The sequence below is a fragment of the Mytilus trossulus genome, chromosome 6 (genome assembly GCF_036588685.1).
Source record: "Mytilus trossulus isolate FHL-02 chromosome 6, PNRI_Mtr1.1.1.hap1, whole genome shotgun sequence".
NCBI lineage: Eukaryota > Metazoa > Mollusca > Bivalvia > Mytilida > Mytilidae > Mytilus > Mytilus trossulus.
The window spans coordinates 89150117-89172488 of NC_086378.1; the positions used below are offsets into that span (position 1 = coordinate 89150117).

The 22372-nt window shown below is 31.2% G+C and overlaps 1 protein-coding gene across 1 annotated transcript in view; it reads right to left on the minus strand.

Annotated features, from left to right (window-relative positions):
- The window catches only part of LOC134722180 (ribosome biogenesis protein bop1-like), a 28521-nt gene extending 6238 nt beyond the window's left edge, over positions 1-22283 (minus strand). Inside the window, exons 1-17 of the mRNA XM_063585762.1 lie at positions 22143-22283; positions 16743-16853; positions 15471-15707; positions 14663-14814; positions 13700-13817; positions 13313-13414; positions 12584-12697; positions 10904-11014; positions 10354-10515; positions 9779-9859; positions 8793-8862; positions 6919-7051; positions 4825-4925; positions 3938-4020; positions 2500-2610; positions 1591-1665; positions 1016-1118 (exon numbers count right to left, since the gene is read on the minus strand). Of these exons, the coding sequence (XP_063441832.1) occupies positions 1016-1118; positions 1591-1665; positions 2500-2610; positions 3938-4020; positions 4825-4925; positions 6919-7051; positions 8793-8862; positions 9779-9859; positions 10354-10515; positions 10904-11014; positions 12584-12697; positions 13313-13414; positions 13700-13817; positions 14663-14814; positions 15471-15707; positions 16743-16853 (1864 nt within the window). The 5' untranslated portion in view covers positions 22143-22283. The remainder of the gene's footprint in view (positions 1-1015; positions 1119-1590; positions 1666-2499; positions 2611-3937; positions 4021-4824; positions 4926-6918; positions 7052-8792; positions 8863-9778; positions 9860-10353; positions 10516-10903; positions 11015-12583; positions 12698-13312; positions 13415-13699; positions 13818-14662; positions 14815-15470; positions 15708-16742; positions 16854-22142) is intronic.
- Positions 22284-22372: the final 89 nt, after the last annotated feature.

Here is a 22372-nt window from a genome sequence, read left to right on the forward strand (position 1 = left end):
GCTTGACATGACCTGGGGAGAAGCCGAAACAAAGGCTAAAGACAGATCTGGATGGAGAAATCTTGTGACGACCTTATGCTCCACCAGGAACGAAGAGGATAGGTAGGTAGGTAGGTAGGTAGATATTACATGATATAATTTTTATATAAAAGTACAGTAAAACACCAAGAGTAAAAAACTTTACATTTCCTGTTTAATTTTTGTATTTTTTCCACTCATTTTCATGGATGTTTCAATTATTTATCAAAAATGTGTCAAAATAGCACAACACTATTCAAACATTTAAACTTCCTTGTCTTTCAAATTTTGTTGAAGGAGGAATACTGCTTTCTCAAAAGTTGCTAAGACAGGGCTATGAATCATTCAAATTAAGGTCATCACTCAAGAAATTTTGCGGTCGCCATCATGAGATGATTGGCCATTATGACAAAAGTGTGTCAGAAAACATATCTGATATTCTTCATCATTTATAATAACCTTCCATTATTACCGAACTGAACAAAGAAATAACATGATGGGTGCAGTATACGTTGCAGGAAATGCTTACCCTTCCGGAGCACATGATTTCACTTCCTGTTTTAGTGGAGTTCGTGTTGTTTCTTAATAATTATTTATAACTGTTGATGTAAATGTCTTTTGGTTTTGTGAGTATTTGTTTTCTCCTTGGTTTTGATTGCTATTGTCTTTGGAACTTAGAGCAGAAGATAAATCAAGAAAACCCCTTCAGATGAATGAAATTTATAAAATGTTTTTTGGTCAATTATGAATGCATGGATTTGGATCTGTCTCTCAAGTGATTCAGGAAACAACAACATTTTTTTACAATGATATGCTGAAAAATAATAAAAAAAAATTCTCTGTGATATGCATGGCTGCTGTCTTTTCTGATGTAGCAAAAGCATTATCAGAAGATGGCCAGAAACTTTGACCAATAAAGAGCAGAAACAATGGAACAAGACATTGATTATAAAAACAATCGGCTGGATAAGGGAAGTAACTATTAAGAATGACTTACCACCAGAGTGTATAGACATACTAGAAACCCATTTACAACTTGTCATCAGCTTCTTCGTTAATTCTTGTTTCAATAAATTATATACTCGGATATATCTTTGAGTCTGAAAATATCATATCATGTATAATGTATATACACTGTTTAATTATATTCAGTATATATAATTCGGAAATAAGTTTTCTTAATTGAATTGTTTCATATTTTTCATGTTTGGCCTATTATAGTTGACAATTCGGTATGGATTTTTCTCATTGTCAACGTAGAAAGCCATACTGTTGCTTATAGTTGCATTTACCCTTCGATGCATTCATTCATTTCAATTGAACTATGGTGAATAGCTGTCTTATTGGTAATCATACCACAGCTCCTCATTTTTGTATTTAAATGAAAAACACATGAACTTGATAATTTGTTGATATTGGATGGTTCAATTTATATTTTATCAACAGCTTTTTATAAAATGCTTATTGTTGCTTACAAATAGTTCCAGTCAGATGATTGAAATGTTAAGACCAATCCAAAATATCATGTCGGCTCATAATTGTAACAATCACTGACAAATTGCTCATACTTACAGCTACAAATAAGAATGGTCTGATTGGATGAAAATATACACACTGTACCAATCCTTTAGGTTTAGAAAATGGATTCTGTAAAGAAAAGAATATAAATGGGTCATCAATACTGCTTTACATGCTGTATGAAACCTTACTGATAGTTTACAAAGGTTTTTATTTTTATAGAAAGTACATGGTTGATACCAAAAGTTAAACAATAAAATGGATCATTTAGTATTCCCTTTTAAATAAAGTTATCCATATAACATAATCGATTGAAGGAACACTAATTTCTTTTGAACATTTATAGTTTCACTTCCCAATTCAAAATCCCCTATAATAGACTGACTTCGACAATGCATTTCAACAATATATTGTGTAACTAATGGACTACTGTGGATTCATTAATATTCGTTGGATACCAATTTTCGTGGATTTCGTGGGGACAGGGGAACCACGAATTTATATGTTCAACAAAATACAGATTTTCTAAAAGGAATGTATGCAGAATTTTCCAAAACAACGAGTTTACATATCCACGAATATGCAAGTTTTCATCAATCCACGAAAATTGATACCCACGAAAATAAATGAATCCACAGTACTTTATCATCAGTAATGTTTTTGAGAAAAAAATTCTAAATGAGACTTTATTTTTTCTGACTATCAGGGGTTATCTTACAAAGATTTTTCCATTAAAAAAACATACTGCAATGTAGTTAATAAACTTTCCATTGTCAATCAGTTGGGTATAATTTACAAACATTTCTTTCTTCATTTAATACACACTGGCAACAGTGTTCCTCTCTCTTTCAAAGATTAAATGACTAAATAAATTACCTGTGACCTTTGTTTTGTAAATAAATTACCTGTGACCTTTGTTTTGTAAATAAATTACCTGTGACCTTTGTTTTGTAAATAAATTACCTGTGACCTTTGTTTTGAGAGTTGATGAATCAGCACTGCCTTAGAATCTCCTTTAGGCATCACACTGGCAAAGTAATCTCCCTTACCATGCCATGATACATGGCTTATTTCCTGAAAATATACTTTTTGTCATATAACAAAATCACAATATGAAATAAATGTTCTAGTTTTTTGTACCTCATGTTTTTATTAATTTGAATGATATGTTTCTGTTCTCAATGTTTAGGTGCAATAACAGAAAGGAGTAGGTTCAGTAAGACCCCTTTTCGGCCCCAAAATATAGCAGTTTTACAAAATTGTTTAAATGTAAACATTGAGTTATCTTTTGGAAGGTATAATGCCTCTGCTTCATAAATATGGGCTGTTTTTGGCATTACAATGCACATATAACGGGTTATCATTAAAAGTCATGCTAAATTACTGAAATCTTTACAATTTCAGCATTTTAGTTAAATATTGGACGGTTTCCGTCTTAAATGTAAGTGGTCCAATTCGTGTTCATTCTTGATATTGAAATGTAAGTTGTGTTTAATGATAATGCATAACATATATAAAGGTCGAGGATGAACATGGATGTGGCTACTTTCATTTTTGACAAAAATCATATGAAAAGTGACAGTATTTTGGCATATTTGATAGATTTTTCATATTTAAGCTTGAATCGGAGCGTTTTTAATGAGTGAATCAGTTGAAATCTATCACAAACAAGAATGTGTTCTCAGTACACGAATGCCCCACTCGCACTATCATTTTCCATGTTCAGTGGACTGTAAAATTGGGGTAAAAACTCTAATTTGGCATTAAAATTAGAAAGGTCATATCATAGGGAACATGTGTACAAAGTTTGAAGTCGATTGGACTTCAACTTCATCAAAAACTACCTTGACCAAAAACTTTAACCTGGAGCGGGACAGATGGACAGACGAACAGAGGAACAGACGCACAGACCTGAAAACATAATGCCCCTTATCGTTGGTGGGGCATAAAAATAATTGAACCAATTGAAATAGACATTTAAGTGTTTAAAAAGTGTCCAAAATCTTTCGTAAGATGAACTTGAAATTTGAGGCCAAAACCGGCCCTTACCGGACCTACACCTTTTAAATCAGACTAAGTGTATTCAGAAACTTGTTCCTGCATTTATCATTGCTAAAGTTGATCAATGAACAAACATGCAAGATTAGTTATTATGATTTCAGGCTACGAAATGCTTAAGACAAATAATGCTATTTAAATTTAAAATGAGTTTTGTTTTTATATAGTTTTAGGAAACCTATCCCATGACAATCTTTGTATAAAAAAAAAGATCCCAAAAATAAGTGATATTCCAGTATCATTTGCTCTGATTCCAAGTTCTACAATAGCCCTTACCTTTGGATGTGACAAAATAAATCTGTAGCCCTCGTCGTATTGTTCCAAGTTCTACAATATCCCTTACCTTTGGATGTGACAAAATAAATCTATAGCCCTCGTCGTATTGATCATCTTCACAAACTGTCCAACTCAATGGTGGGGATTTACCTGTAATAAGAAAGTATGTCAAAGAAATATATACTGTGGATTCATTTATTTTCGTGGGTACCAATTTTCGTGGATTATGGAAAACTTGTAAGTTCGTGGATATTTAATTTCGTGGTTTTGCCAAAGTGTACATACAAGCCTATAGAAAGTTTGTTATTTGTTGAACATTTAATTTCGTGGTTCGCCAGTACCCACGAAAGCCTAAAAATTGGTATCCCACGAATAATAATGAATCCACAGTATATATTCTAGCCACAAAGTATATACACTGAGCATGCTACATGATATCTTACAACCGATTGCAATGAGTGTGTATGTAAAGATAGAGGAACTGTAAAGTCATTATAAGGTAAGGTATACTACCCTCCTATTGAAGAAGGCTAGTTCTACAGACAGATATATTGGTTATCTGTCGGACTAGTCTACTCTTAAAGGAGGGTAGTTTACCTCACCTAATAATGATTCAAGGTTCATCTAGCAAGCAAGCTAACCAAAGATATTACCTGCATCTACACACTCATTGCAATCGGCTGTAATAGATACTAAATGAAATGTTCAAAATCTGATATGGTGGAAAGAATTAGTGATGTAATTATGTTTTCTTTATTATTTGACATTCATAATCTATATTGTCTGCCTGTCTGCTATCTTCATATTTTAAATGACCTGATTTTTTTCTTTACAAAACCTGTATAAAAATGTGTATTTATACTTGAAACTTAGATGTTTTCTTGTCATTAGCATGAAAAATTACTGACAAATCTTATCACTGTATAATTTATTAAAGTTGTTCTGATGACATACCTGCTGGTTCTGAAGCTTCTTTATTCTGTATCATACTATCTGTATTACTGATAAGAACTTTGTCTCCAAGTCCTGGGTTCAATACAAGTAAAGTTTGATCTCTGTAATTACAAAATATATTTTTTTCTGAAATCAAGCCAGTAGTTACAAAATACAAAAGCATAGAGTTGATTCTATGTTAAAATGCACTGGACTGGCACATCATTATTACAGGGAGTCATTTTAATGAAGAAAAAAAATTATAATTAAAGATTATCGTTGATCATCTCAACAAGATTGATTTTCTTGCTTGATCTTGGAAGGCGAAAGAGAGAAAGGCAATTGAGTTGAGATGACCAATGATAATCTGTTTATCGCTATTTTACCTATGACTATGTGTTAATTTCATGTTGATTCCTCCTTAGTTTCTAGCGATAATTTTTCCATCTCAAGAGTAGCATGACATGAAAATTATCACAAAAAAGATCAGACGAAAAATGCACAAAATAGCGATAATATCATGTAAGGCCACACCGATTTGATTCCTTGTTCAACAGACCCGCACGCACCTATTTTTTTTCAAAACAAATTTTTAATATTTTTTTTTATATTCCTGCTTCCCGCATCCGGAAATGTAATCATGTCCATTTGCTGCACCGTTTTTTTGTAAATATTATAAAAAGATAGCAACCTCTGTTTTTAAAGTCACAGTCTAACCTGTATATAACGATTTTAAACATAAAAGCACCCCACCAAACTGTGTAAATATCTGTGAGAATATTTGTTTGAGCATGAAAACTATTTATCCAAAGAGGGAGTGCTCTGATATAAATTTAGAACAGCGAAAATACCTTTTTAAGAACAAAAAATTGGTTTCTTTCCCCCTTACTTATATTCCCTATAAAAAATGTTCATTGTTAGAATAAAGTACAAAGAACTTCTAGAGAATTTGCCTTCAACTGCAATTATATTGTATGCTGGCAAAACAAAACTATCCATAGCCGCTGCATGTTTATGCACCTGTACTGATTGATTCAGGGGCCTGTCGTTCAGCATCGTTTGTTGATGTTGTTCATTGGTATTTTCCCGTTCAGATATATATAAATTAGATCATTGGTTTTCCTGTTCGAATTGTGTACGCTAATAATTTTGGGGTCCTTTTCTAGCTTGCTGTTTGGTCTGTATCAAAGCTCTGTGTAAAAGGCCATACGTTGACCTGTGTTTGCTATTATTAGGTTGAGAACAACCCTCCCTCAGACAAGGGGTCATTTTACTGATGTAGAAAAGAAAATAGAAATACCAAGGATTTGTTTAGTTCTTCTATACAAAACCTTTGAAAACTGAGAATTTTGTACTCAAAAAGAGGAGAGTTACATCATATTTTAAACAACTTTTTCTAAAAGAGGTGTCCACTTATTTTGAATAATATTAAACTGTTAAAGAAAATGTGTTAACATGGTTAAAGTCCAGGAATATTATGAGCCCTTTTGTACAAACAAATATATTAGAACTTATATTGATCCTTATAAAACATGTACATGTAAAAGGGATAAATTTATAACAATAAGGGGTTGCCCTCAAACTGAATATGACTTGGATGGAGAATTGTCTCATTGTCAGTAACACATATATAGACCAGATTTAATTATTTCTTGGTGAACAGGGAAACAATACTTCAGAAATTAAAGAAATGTCAATGTACTTGTGATAAACCAAGTTTTAATACTGTCAAAACCTACTATTTTATGTTTACAAAAAAAAATTATAATCACTCACCTCTACTTTTCAAGCTTCGCCTCAAAAATTTGTAAATTTAATATTTTTTTATTAAAATTTTCAAACCACTTGCTCGCCCCACATTTTGAAGTCCAAAAATCTGTAGAACAAGAAATTAAATTGGTGTGGCCTAAAGGAAACAATTCTAAAATATGTGTTCTGTAAGGTGGACCATTAGTATATAATGTACCTGTTATATTTGTTTCAAAAATAGAAATGTTCACTTCTTCATATCTAACATCTTTGTGTGTTCATACTGTAATGCTAAACTATGAAAACATATGCATTCTTTTATCATAACAAATGATGTTGATAACATATAACTGATTACAAACTTACACTGCTACCAGACAGAGGCAGATAGCAGGGTTAGGATTCCAGGCTATACATCTAGGGGTACCTGACACCTTTAATGTTTTCATACATCTCCCTGTAAGTACCTCCCAAAACTTCACTGTTTCATCATCGCAGCCTGAAAATACATTCAAAACAAATTAATAACAATCACTGAGGTAGTTTTAATAGAACCTTCATAGCACTTGTACTTAACTTGAAAGCTATAATTAATTTTAGTTAGTAAGTGCAACTTGCACTGCTTCAAAAACTTTGAATTTGGTCTGTTCTATGAATCTAAGGTAGATAATTCCTTAAGTTTAAATTACAACTATATACTTATGAGTATTTCAAATAAAATTTTGTTGTTTCATCTTGCACTCTATATTTTGTTTTACATGAAATCTACTTTAAACTCAGAGGTTAATGTGCTTAGTCATTATTGCAAATCCTTGACCTATATATGTCCTGCATTAGGTTGCTGGATTACCTCCCCTTTTGACATTTCCCCATATTCAATGACTTTGAATAAAATATATGGATGCCAAAAAAAAGCTTAAACATACTAACTTTTCAGAGTAAAGTGATGATAAAGTAAAATATGAAATTATAAATTAAAAATTATGTGTGTGTGAAGTAATTACTGTGTTTGTTGAAAAACCTATCATGTTACAAATTTGCAAATAAAAAAACACTGCAAATTTCAGAATGTATCAAAATTTAAAGCGCAAATGTCCATAATGTTTGAAGGGTATATGTCCTATAGTGAAACAGGTTAAAAAGCGCTGGATTGAAGACAATAGCTTTTTAGTTTTTGTCAGTATGATTGTTAATAGAAAGGATTTTTAATAGAGTATATACGTAGAAATTAGTTTTTATTAATTGCACTTATAATTTTGCAAGTTAATTTTTATCGTTAATTTTCAATTTTATAATGTTGAAATAGAGCTACATTTTCATCTGCTGAGATTAGTTAAAGATAACAGTATTTTCCAAAGAATTTATTACTGTGTAGAAAGTAAATGGTTAATCTTAACGGTATTCCTAAATTTTATGACACCTTCAGTAGGTCAGTCTAGTCATTTAGAGTTCAAGTAAAAATCGTCTGCATGTGCAGCTGTGGCTATTTGTTTTAATTACTTTGTTTTGATGATCTCTGGGAATCAGGTTAAATTAGTGTGAAATTTTATAACTAATGTTTAGACGTAAACAGATTGTTTTTATCATGCGATAAGTTAACATCAAAAACAGTGTTGTGAAATTGTATTACGAAAATGATTGTATATATATAGAATAACCATACATTGTCTCGAAATATCAATGTTAGAAACAGGTAGAAAGCGAGGCTGTGAGGAGCATTTCTACCTGTTTTGAGCCGAGTAAAAATAACAGATTGATATTTCGAGACAATGTATGGTTATTCTTTATATACTGCAACTCTTAAAAACTGTTTTAAATGAAGTATTTTGGGTAAAAACTTCATTTCTTAATTTGAAGCGGACAACTTTAAATTTACGCAAACCTGTATGTTTTATTGACGTCATAAATAAAACTCTACGGAAACACATTGTCAACATCATAAACAAGGTGATATACGGTCAGTGACTGTATATCACATATAAATATACGGTCAATGCAATTTGACTGCTCAAATAGCACAGCTGCAGTATATATTGTAAATATTTTATTAAACCGTAGTTATTAGCAAACATTCTTTAGTTATATGATATGGATATAATTATGCTATTAGTATAACATTATTGTCGAACTCCCAAATCCCAAATTGTCGAACTTTATATGAACAATTTATTCCACTGCACATTTCGAATCATCTCCGCAACAAGCCCAAAGTCATGTGCTCAAATTAATGTTTATCTTACCTGAGGCTAACCATTGTCCTGTTTGGTCAGCAGATATACATCTAACAATATCTGTGTGGCCTTTATATATCTGTAAAATATATAATTTTTAATAGATGTGGTCAAATAATACCAAGAACTGGATCTTAGAATTTATGGTCAATGATTTACTTATAAATTAAAAAGCTGTCAACCAACACATTCAGCAATTTTTCCATTTATAAAGGGCCAAAACTCAAGAACGGTACATGTGACACCACACAAATTCTAAACATAACGGAGTCTGATAGTTATAGGCATTGTGTAGATTTTTCATATCATTTGGATAGCTAAAGTTAGAGAACAGAATCTCATCTTGAAAGGATACTAAATATGATTTCCTGTTTCAGCATAAATTTAAGTTTTTAAAACTAATTAAAGACGTAGAATCAGTTATTTAAAACAAAATTCAATACAATAAATTCAATTGGATTGGACAACAGACTATGCTGATATTGATTTATTAATACAGGGGTTATGAACTTGAAGTTTTTGTATTGGCCACTGAAAACTGAACATGGCTATAAGTGATAGAAAAATTATACAGATTGCAAAAGTAAAAACACAAAAATACTGAACTCCGAGGAAAATTCAAAAAGGAAAATCAAAAATCAAAAGGCAAAATCAAAAGTCCAAACATATCAAACGAATGGATTACAACTGTCATGTTCCTGACTTGGTACAGGCATTTTCTAATGTAGAAAATGGTGGATTGAACCTGGTTTATAGCTAGCTAAACCTCTCACTTTTATGACAGTCGCATCAAATTCCATTACATTGTCAACGATGAATGAACAAAACAAACATACTCAAAGAGTAAAAATGTCAAAAATAGGGGTACAGCAGTCAATAATGTGTTATCATCTTAATATCACTGTAAACACAACAAATGTAACGAAGAAGTACAAGGAGAAGAGAGAGAACTATTGAAGACTTACAAATAAGGGAGATAACTACTGGAGACTTACAATAGCTTGCTGTGTAGGAAATGGTTGTAGATCTTTAGGTTTTGGCAGCTTGGGTATCAAATCTTCTGGATTAATGTTCATCTGTAAATAAAAATTATAAATGCCTTTCACTGTTGTATCATCAAATCAAGAAAAGTTTTTACTGAATAATTATTTTTTGCATTTATTTATATGATGAATAACATATGCTTATATGACGTTCTACTGAACAGTTATGATTACTCTCACTTGGTAGAATTTCTATGTTAATAATATTTTAAAGTAAGAGAATATTCCTAAGGTATGGTTGGCAGGGATTTCAATGCATTTTGAGAAAGCAACAACCAAATTTTTGCTTAAATTGTATGGTACTTAACATGAGAAAAAAATCCAATTCGTCCCATACCATTTGCATTTCTTTGGAAAAATATCTGTCAGACAAATAGTTATCACAATTAAAAAAGTAGTTCATTTCATTAGCAAAATAATTTAGTTATTTTTTTTTCTAAAAGAAACTATTTTGTGATAATGAAATCGATAATAGATTAGCCCGTAGACCTATGTTATATGAACATTTAAGTTGAAATGTTTCTCACCCTAGTTTGCTGCTGTCTTGGACATAAATATAAATCTAAACATCTTTCAAATCTTTCCTTAACAAAGCTTGAGTATGCTGGTACTAATCTTAAGCTGTCATATTTCTTTGGAATAAAATTCATTCTTCTTTCTTCTGGTTCTTGTGATAGCCATTGTTCTTCCTATTAAAGAAATAAAACATGTGCAGTCTGCTGTTGTAAATACACAACGTTGGACAAAAGTAAGCTGGGTAAACAAACTGAAAATCAATCATTAAACAAATATCTAGTCTGAATCTGTGTTGCAAAAAAAAAATGAATTCAAAATATAACTATCTACAATGCATTGAAATAGGAAATTACTTTATCTCCACAATTCAGTTTTTAATTGGGTGCATGGTACACTTTCTGTGTTATGTTATGTAATTATTTTCATTCTGTTTTTTCTGTTTAATAAAATTGAGAATGGAAATTGGGAAGGTGTCAAAGAGACAACAACCTGACCAGAGAGCAGAAAACACCAATGGTTTGCATTTTTGTTATTATTATGCGTATTGAGTTGACAAATTACCTCCTCCTTGGTAAATAGATACTCTGGTGGTGGGTTATAAGATTCCACATGACCTGGAAGTGTAGCTTTAGGTGCTGGAATATTGGCTCTATATCTCCTTGTGGACTCATTCTAAAATTATAATGTTAATATGCTAATAAAAAATTATGACTATTCAATAAAAGAGAAATTGATCCAAACATGATAAATCATGAAAATGTGCAAAAAAATCAGGATTAATAAAATTTACTGTAAACAAAGAGCAGATTGCTCTGAGGGATAAGGTTGTCATTGTTTTCATTGATACATGTATTAGTATTATTTTCAAAAATAATTCAACTGCATGTGTAGAAAACTTGTAAAATGTAATTTACGTAAACTGAATAGTTATTCATCTTTCAAATAGCCAATCCTTGATACAAGTGTATGAACAATGTACTTATTGTGTTGTATTTTTGTACTATCAATTTCAAGTTGACTTTCCACAGCTGTCACTGAGAGTGAGAGAAGGTATTTAACTTCGTACCTTATCACCAATTTTCCTACGTGAATTCTAGGTGGAACCCCATTCCTAACTCTTTAAATGTTTAATTTCCTTTGGGTAAGTAGACATGACTCCTTTCTATACACATTCCTCTGTTTAAATTGTGATCGGTTTTAATATAATACCACTTCTATCGACAGGACGAGTTATTTTTTCTGGACGTATTGTCGTTTAACAAAAGATACTTACGGAAGGGAGACAACTCAAAGCTTTAATATGGAAAACTCCATTTTGGCTGAAGGGGTGTTCTAGTTACACCTTTACGTTGTGGACTACTTTTATTTTAATTTGAATGATGGACTATGATGCATATGATTTAAAATTATGCAACAAAAATAACCCTCAATAGCAGACAGACATAGAAAGGATCTCGTGAGTTTCAAATTAATCAATGGAGTGGAGCAACCATTCAATCAGATACCCCTACTAGTCAAGAAAACTATACGCATGTACATAATTACCTAAACAAACCCTAGACTTGTGATTTGTAGCAAGGACGTATATCAAATGTTAATTAAACAAACAGCATTTCTTTATGGAGGTACAAGATAAAATATCAGTTTCATAACGGTGACATATAAGAAAACTCCACTTCAATTCTTATATGACAGAAATAGATTTATTGATTGAAATTCAGAGAACTCAGAGAACATGTTATTAAAACCTGGGAATTCCCTCTGACATGTTTCTAAATTTATATAAACACTAAATATAAATACTGTTTAATTCTGATTTTCCGTGTTGTTAAAATCATGCATACAAGTCCAGGGAAATATCTAAACATAAAGATTATTAGAAGAACATTATAGGACAGTTGTTCAAATTCAATCCTTTTGTTTTTTAAACCATTTAAGGCAAGACAATCTCAAGAATCTGAGATGTTCCTTGATGTTTAGAATAAAACAGTTGACGTGAGGGCATGGTGCTGAGTCAATGGTACAAGTCTACAGATTGCCTAAAAGCAATGGTATCCTTAAAAAGCAATCCTAGATATAAACCTATGATATCAAAATATTTAACACCCATGTCTCACTTTACAACATTCCTTCCAAGATGAGCCAAAAACCTTTGGAAATTTTCTATTTTCTTTTTAAAACTTTTTTGAAAACTGTCTCAATAAATTATGAAGTAAGAACTAAAGAGGAGTTAACTCCTACCTCCTCCTCATCTTTCCACAACATATGGTATTTGGGCTCATCGTCTTCTTGTTCCTTTTTCTCTGTGCTTCTTTTCATCCATCCCATCTTTATAGCATGTACCATTTGACCAACCTACAAATATACATACATCTTATTAAATCTGTTCAATGTTCTAATTGTGTTATGTTTATGTATCAGCTAAGTATTCTAAACTTTACAAAAAAAACCACACTACAATCTATTCTGTGCCTTCTCTGTAATAGAGTTGCTTAAAATGGAAATACTAATATACTGTTACATTAGATAATGTTGTACATTAATTGTTATTATAGTCAGAAAAGATATAAATTTAAATAACTTATATTATCTTCTTTGGATTCATTTATTTTCATGGATACCATTTTTTGTTGATTGAGAAATAAAAGCATTTATTTTGATATATGATTTTGATGTTTTATACCAAAGTCTGCAATAAGCCTATATAGAAACTTTTTAAGTTCCATGGTCTTGACTTTTGGAGTGCAGATAAAATATTTCACAAAACAAATTTCAGTGTCAGCAAAAAATAATGACAGGAAAACAATATATTTGAATCATTTGACATTAGAGTTGTATCATAATTTAAAGTGTTGTAAAGGTGACTTTTGAAACTACAGTCACCCAAAATATGAAATGTTTGAAATTCCACATACATCTAAAAGATTTCCTCTAACATTCACCTAATGTTTACTGTACATTTATAATTACCTTTAACTTCTCCCATTTTGATGGAATGAAACTTCTTTTGTCAGCTGGTCTGTTGGTAACAGGATGTATCATTGTCTCATGTGTAAAGAAGTCAATCCATGGCTAGAAAAGAAGAAGTACATTTCAGTTGTCAATCAAACAAGGTAAACATATTGACCATTGAAGGTAAAAAAAAAGTTTAGAAATTTATGATGAATCCATTCAAACTAGACAACAATCCATCTATTTGTATGTAAGATTTTAAAAAAAAAATCATTTTTACTCTTTAGCAAATTTATTTTTGCTTGAAAGTTTGTGTTTTCCCACTTTTTTTTCAAAATTCAAAAATCAAAATACAAGAAACTCTGAAATATAGTCACATTTTTTTCTCTGACATCTTTATTTTACCTCATATGTTTCCTTTGCTCCTCCAGGTGTCCTCTGTAGCATAAGACCTTCTATGAGACTGACATCTTCCTTGGTCAGTAATACATTTTGTCCAGTCATTTTGTTTGTCACTGTTCTCCTAAGGTTAAAATTATATGGAATAAAATATAATCAAATGTGTTGAAAAAGGGTTACACATTGCCTTAAAACAATTCAAAGCATGACACTAAAAGAAATGTTATGTTTAACATCATTCATGTATAAATTTCCTACAGATCTAATTTGAGCGTTCATACTAAGTTATCCTCACTTTTTAGTTGGTTGTTTCTCTATTGATTAAAAACAATTTATTTTTTTGTTAAATGAAAATCCCCTTCAAGTGCCTTTCACATTCCACGAAGTTGTCAATTTCATTCTCACCTGTTAGCATATTTTGATTCATCCAGTTAGCTAAAAAAAGTTATGACCCTTAAAATCTTCCAATGATTTTTTGAGATCACCAGCAACCACACGTTGATTATTTTTTTTTATACAATGTGTTCGGAAAGGGATAAATTTCCATAGAATTAGAGAAACTAAGGTGTCTTCCCTTTTCAGTGTTCAACCTCACTGTTAACATTACATACAGTCTCAGTGTTGATAGATTTTCATTTCTCTTCTTTTAGAGAAATATAGAAAATGCTTGATATATAAAGATGAACATCAATTGGCCGTTTCAGAATCTAAAGCATCATGGGTAATTTCCATTGTTTATGACATTTTTAACCAATCAGGATGTTTTGGTGTACACTTTTGAAAATATTACTCATGATGCATTAGATTCTGAAACGGCGAATTGCTGTCACACTTTTAGTATTAAAATTTATAAGAAAACATGCGAATTTTACAGAAATAGATACATTACAATTTCCCTTTCTCTTTTACAGTGAATAAAAAAATAACCACACACATGAATATACTTTTGCTTAATATGTTGATACAAACCAATAATCTGGATTATCCATTCTCTGTAGAAACTCATCCAATTCATCCCCTTTCTTAGGTTTGATTAGCTTCCTTCCCTCTACATCATAACCTATGTGTGGATAGTCCCTATACCATTCCATTGGGATGTTACCCACTGTGTTACGGATATCCTGAAAAATACAGCAAAAGTAGGATGTTTTTACTAAACTGTTACTTATTTGTAAATCAACAAAGCACAATTCCATTGAGACCTGTACAATAATAGAAAAAAATATTAAGACAAAAAGGCCGTATTTACATCTCAGAAGAAATTCAAACTAACATCTTGTATAATGTGCTCATGTGGATACAGATACATTCTAAGTAATAACAATGTACTTTTGTGTTTACCTGCGATACTTTTTATTTGGAGAATTTTCTGTTGATGGTAAAGATATAGAATCCTTCATACATCTAGACTGTTTAAATCATTATAAACTTTATTGTACAAATTACATCTTGATATGGCACTATATATGGTGTAGACACCTGTATTGTTGAAGACTGTGTGTTGTCCTCTATGTGTCTTGCATTATTGTGTAGCTGGGTTGCTGTCTCCTTGATGTATATTATAAAACAACATCTTTATTATCTATTTAAATAGTCACCTACATGATCAACTATTTGGTTTTGTTATTGTAACCATTGATAAATATGTAGAAATAAGAATACTTACCATTTAACAAACAATTATTTATATACTAATGATGTACAAGAAATCATTTAACCAATCAGATAAGATGATTACATTGATCCTTAAATACTTTCAACCAATCAAAACACCTACCTCTTCATCAGAAGAATCATGATAGTATTCGTCTTCGACTGTTTGAGATGTTGTTCGTGTATTATTTTTATCATTATATTTATTTTTAGCTGCCACGTTAACAGTGTTTGTATCTTCTTCATTCACATCTTTGTCTTCTGTATCATTGTCAATCACATTTTCTTTGTCACTTTCTTCATCGTCACTTTCACTGTTATCCTCATCTTCACTGTCTGATTTGTCATCCTTCTTTACTTCCTATTGAAAAATTATTTATTAAGTTACAAATATATATCAGCAATTTTACATTTCAACTGTTGTAAAACATATTTGTAATGTTTGTGGAACATAAATTTGTTTGTGTCTTTAAGGGCCTGTATTATTTCTTGAAGGCTTTAACATATATATACAACCTGAACACACTTTGTTTGTAAATGTACAAGTTTTTTTTTAATGAGAGCATGATAGCCAGTTATTGTTGTGATGTCGTCAGACCATACTGGTAGCAACTTCAATTAATTTCAAGATCAGTTTAGCAAGTTTGGAGTCTGTTTCTCAATCAAAATACATGATCATAGGATTATATTATTTAGTATGTGGTTGTGTTTAATTGTGTAATAATTTTACAACATTATGTTTACATGTTTGACAAATATCTGCAACTGTTATTTACCTTTGATTATTATTGATAATGCATGCCTTAATTCTTTATAACCTAGAACCTTAACTAATGCAGTGTACTCTCTAGCCCAAAATAGAGTTGTACAATGCCAAGCTCATTTAAGGTGGTACTCAACACTTTAACTCAAATTAATTTGGCTCGTTTAATTTTTATAAAGTATTTACTTTGACCCTTTGACAAAAATATAAATAATTTAAAAATTTTGAACCAACTGTTTTATCAGAAAAATTACACTGGTTATATATATATAGTGCTCAGTTGACTAACACTCATTTTGATTATTGAGAAGTTTAATATCCTTTTCACAACACAACGTAATTAAAACTTTTAGCTGATTTTACAGAGTTATCTCCCTGTAGTGTTTGGTACCATCTTAAACATGTGCTTCAACGCTACATGTTGATAAAAGTCTTCAATACTCTAAACATATGGAAGAGATATGACATTTAATTCTTCAATTCTCAAATGTTGAAGATCGTACTTTGACCTATAATGATTTACTTTTATAAATTATGACTTAGATAGAGATTTTTTTCATTGGCAATCATACCACATCTTTATATATATATCACATGGAAGATATATATAAATATAAATGTAGATATCTATACCTCATCATCTGATGTGTCTGGTTCCTCCTCTAGTCCAGAGTATATACTTTCTTCTGAATCTGTTGTGTCACCATCTGATTCACTTGCTGATTTGTCATGGAACAAATCCATCTACAAAAAATATTAGAGACTGGCTGACATAATATTACAAGTATCACAAATCCATATCAATAAAATTGAAATGATCCCCATATTTTCAAAAATTTCATATGTGATAACTGTTGGCTAAAATTATCATGATCAAAACGGACATACAAGTATATATGAAAAATAGACTAAAATCAACAAATCAACACTGAACATGCGACTCTATTCAGCAGCCCTCTGCCAGTCAGGATTTTATTTACTTGAAGAAGTAAAAAAAAATATACATATGAAATTGCACTGAAATGATTAGTAAAGACATCTGCAAAGAGCAGATAATTTAAAATTCTATTAGAGCAAAGAAATCCAAAGCTTTCAATAAAAGAAGATAGGATGACTTTTTTACTTCTACAAGTAAAAATATCTGAATTTCTAAGGGACATAACTCAGCCAATATTTTTTTTTACCTATACAAGTAAATAAAATTCACTTGTATATAAGTATCCTACAAATTTACTTATATGTGTATATATTTTTTTACTTCTTCAAGTAAATAAAATACACTTGTACAAGTAGTACCCCTGACTGTCTGCAGCAGAATGTATAAAATGATCAATTAGGGCTAGTACATCAAAAGTATATCCAACAAACTTGGGGTCTGTTTGAATATTTTTGTGGAAAAGAAAAAGACAGCAAAGTCAGTGATTTAATAGATCAAATGCTGAGAATCAATTACTATTCCCTTCAAATTAACAAGTAATCAGAAGATAGGTGGTAACACATTTGAACTTTCTGAACTGGCATTGTTGTTTTTTCTATCTGTAATACTGTATAATACTTCCATCATTGTCCATGGTATGCTATTTCCAGGAACTGGCAATGTAGAGTTGTATTTTAAATCTATCATCAATAATAGTTAGGACATATGTACATCATTTACATAGTTTGACACAAATCATACTACATGTACTATGCCATATTTGTACAATACTTAAATTTAAAATGAAAAAAATATGTGTGTAAAATTAAATTCCAGCATCATTGGCATGTGTACATGTATATGTGTGTGGGTGTGTGCATTACTGTCAGTTAGCTACATTACAAAACATGAGTAAAGGGGATCTTTGACACTATGTGTTTGATCATATTCGTTCCTCTGTATACACTTTTTTGTTTCTATCAATAATCAGAATTCTATTCAAAACGGCACCCAGCATAGTCAAATTGGCACCTGGTTAAATCGACACCGGCATAATCAAATTGGCACCTGGTTAAATCGACACCCGCAAAGTCAAATTGGCACTTGATATAGTCAATTTGGCACCCATGATAGATTTGTGTAATATATATTCTAACAGTATTTTTAAGCAAAAACAGTAAAAATAAGGGAGGGGTTGTCCAGAAATATTCACTTAATTTTATTCACTTTTTTTATGGTTGATATACATGTATATATTTTTTCTCTCTCAAATAAATGTGTATTTTTAATTATATATATATATGAGGTATTGGACATTTTTTTATGCTGTTTAAACTTTCCTGAAATAAACACCTTAATTGCTAAATGTTTTGAATGAAAGTTTGAATTATTGATAAAAATAAAATTGAGAATGGAAATGGGGAATGTGTCAAAGAGACAACAACCCGACCAAAATAAAAAAAAACAAAAAAACACAACAGCAGAAGGTCACCAACAGGTTCTTCAATGAAGCGAGAAATTCCCGCACCCGGAGGCGTCCTTCAGCTGGCCCCTAAACAAATATATACTAGTTCAGTGATAATGAACGCCATACTAATTTCCAAATTGTACACAAGAAACTAAAATTTAAATAATACAAGACAAACAAAGGCCAGAGGCTCCTGACTTGGGACAGGCGCAAAAATGCGGCGGGGTTAAACATGTTTGTGAGATCTCAACCCTCCCCCTATACCTCTAACCAGTGTAGAAAAGTAAAAGCATAACAATACGCACATTAAACATGTTAAAATTCAGTTCAAGAGAAGTCCGAGTCTGATGTCAGAAGATGTAACCAAAGAAAATAAACAAAATAACAATAATACATAAATAACAACAGACTACTAGCAGTTAACTGACATGCCAGCTCCAGACTTCAATTAAACTGACTGAAAGATTATGATTTCATCATATGAACATCAGGCACAATCCTTCCCGTTAGGGGTTTAGTATCATACCATCATAACATATATGAGAAGAACATAACCGGTGTCATGCCAACAACTGTTTTTAGAATAAATGTGTTTACATGTTGAAAGGAACTCATATAGTTTTCTTGCTTTTAATTGTCTCATTATTAGCTTGGTTAAAGGCTTCATTGTTTTTTATCATAAGTTCATAAGTTATGAAGTTATTGAAGAATAAAACATTAATAACTACCTGTATACTGTTGAGTTAAAACAAAACAAAAAACACCATTAACTATGTACTTGATTAAAGTTATTAATTACTTGAAAAGAAAACTTATCAAACCATCAGTCATAGAATGTTGGGAAAACTTTAAATAATTAACTATTGTATTCTAATGTTTTTTTAACTGCTTGATGATTTTTAACACTGTAATTCATGATAAAATACAACCCACAAAATATTCATTTTTAGAATTATTTATACATAATATATCCAGTGGCGGATCCAGGGGGTGGTCTGGTGAGGGGGTGGTCTCACGGCGCACAGGACCACCCCCATGACGAACCTTATTTTTTTTTAAAGTGTCTATTTTTTCAATAACTAGCTAATTAACAAATTAACACTTAAGATTAATCCTTTCATCATACTAATTGGTTATGGATTACCTGGATATCTGGAGGTGTCACAATGATAGAATACGGATCAATGCGTTAATTTCACCTGTATACATGTAATTAAATTGTCAAAACAGCTCGTCAATATAAAGAATTTGACTTCTTATTTTGAAAGGTAAAAACAATTTTTTTTTGTATTTTCAAGTGAAATTTTCATATATAATTGCATTGTCCAACTAAGGGAGTCTCGGTTTTAAATTTCATTTATTTACATTTTGAAAAAACAATCATTCTGAATGAATGAATTTAAATTTGTTTATCTATCTCCTTTTCCCCCAACATCAACAGCAATTCAAGCACTGAAGTTGGTACCGGCATTTGTACAAAGCGCAACATTTGATGACAGTGATTTTGCTAGCGCTCGTCACTTTCGTATTTTACGAAAAGGTTTTTTGAAATGACGAAAATATTTCATATCAATTTCGTCACTTAAATTTGGAAAGTGTAAAAATATTTACACATCAAATTACTTGAATTCTACCTGTCTTTATGTTTCTGACAAGTTTATGACCCTCAGGTAATTAACGTTTACCAAAGGTGTTAAAAGTTGTGATGACAAGTAATCTGCCTATCGCCAATCAGATGGGTCACTAATCCCTTAATTATTATTATAAAACCTCATAAATGATCATAATAATCTGTTTAAATTAAAACCAAATTAAATCAGTCAGTCAGCATTTCATTTTTATCATTTCTCACAATTCTGTCGTATTTTCGTCATTTGAACAAAATTGATAATCTTCCCGGACATTTCAACTTTATTTTAATTTCAATATTTCCCTTACGATCATAATTTGCAGTTTGCTTGTCGCAGTTTCGACATTTTAAAGTATTTTCGTCATACTTTATATAAATATTCATTAATAACTTTCGACAACTTCGATTAAAAAAAATGAACTTTATTCAAAACGTAAATATTTTCACTTGCGTTCCTGTTTCCTGCTTCCTGTTCTATGTATTGCGCATGCGTAAAAGTTCGTAGATGCATCCGGTTTTATTCTGAAATTATAATTTAATTGGCACTTCCCGTTTTCATTTCATTTCGTTAAAAATCGAAAGTAAACGTGATCTAGTCTACAGTCATTAGAATCGTCACATTAAGTATAGATGCAGATCCTTCTATCCAATATTAAAGAAATTGATTCCAAATAGATATTTAAACGTATTTTCAAGGATATAAATGATTGTGAAGTGAAAAAGTTGTTACAAGTTCATTTGTGCAGTGGTTTAAAAAATAGAGGCACCCAACTTTTGTTGATCAGGGGTGTGCCCTGAAAATAACTGAAGTGAAGCTGTGAACCATATTTCCAGATCCCTGTTCTTATCTTCATATCTTAGCATCACATCAGTCAATTCATTCAATATTGCCAATAACTGCCTACATTAGCAATCCTAAAGTCTCAAAAGATCCTAGACTAGTCCTTGAAGGACTTGGACATATATGTATAGCTAGTTTGATAAACATCCTAGACCCCTTGCTATTATAAAAAAATAAGGCTGATTTTTATCACGCCCAAAAGTGACTAAAGCCCTCAAAATCCTAGCTGAAACCCTGGATGAAATTAAACATTTTGTAGACTTTTACCACACTGATTTGCCGTGTCCATCTACAATGCCGTCCGAGCTGCGTTTGGGGCAAAAGACTTGCGAGTCAATGCTTTCAAAACCAGAAACTGTAGCTGGTGCTCTGAAAGTATGTTACAAAACAGACTTTCCAAATATTTCTGTTATTGGGGTGACGAGTTGCGAATGTGAGCGATCCAACAGTGAGTTATCACTTTTAAAAACCTACCTGAGAACAACTATGAGCAATCGCGTTTAAACAGACTTGCGTTGATGCATGTGCACTACAGTTCGGAACTAAACATAAAACAAATTATAGATAACTTTGCAAGGAAACACCCGCGACGCATGATGTTGAATGACCAGATAAACGAATCTTTGTTAAATTAGTAAATTTTGAACAATTTTACGTAGAATTGTTTTTACCGATTCAGAACATTTTAGCTAAACTTTTTTTACAGCTTGCTTAATTCAGATGCCAGTTGTATGTTGTGCTATTTTAGATTGCAAGATATTGTATAGTCTTAAATAAAAAACATTTTTATATGTCTTTAAATTCCTTTACATAGGAATATGAGCATTGCATGGTGTTGTCCAAATTCATGATCTTCCATAATGTAGAAGGTATTTTCAAACCTTTTTCATACTATTCATTATTCATTTGGGACCACCCCCAAATATTTTTCTGGATCCGCCACTGATATCAAATATTATTGGATGCCGAATTGACTTTGAATAGGTGCCGATTTGACTAGATGCCGATTTAGCCAGGTGCCGATTTGACTTTTTTTTATTGGTGCCGATTTGACTTGTACCCTCTGAATAATCAGACCCTTTCATCAGTTCATAATAATTTTCCAAGTGTCTCAGATTACTAGATATTTATACTAAAATCTAAAATTTGTGATGTCTGTAAATATATATATCAATTACCTTTAAATACTTTTACAGTATATGTGTCTTAAAGCCACAATATGAAAACGTATAGTCTAATACAAGCTGATAAAAAGTAAAATCTTTTTTCGATGTTTACATCTCGTAACCGGAAACACGCTGCATGTTAAAACAAATGATAACTTTGAAATAAGTTTCATGTCTTTCACAAATGAATATTCTTAGATAATAGAGATATATATAAACATTTTATACTAACAAATAATTTC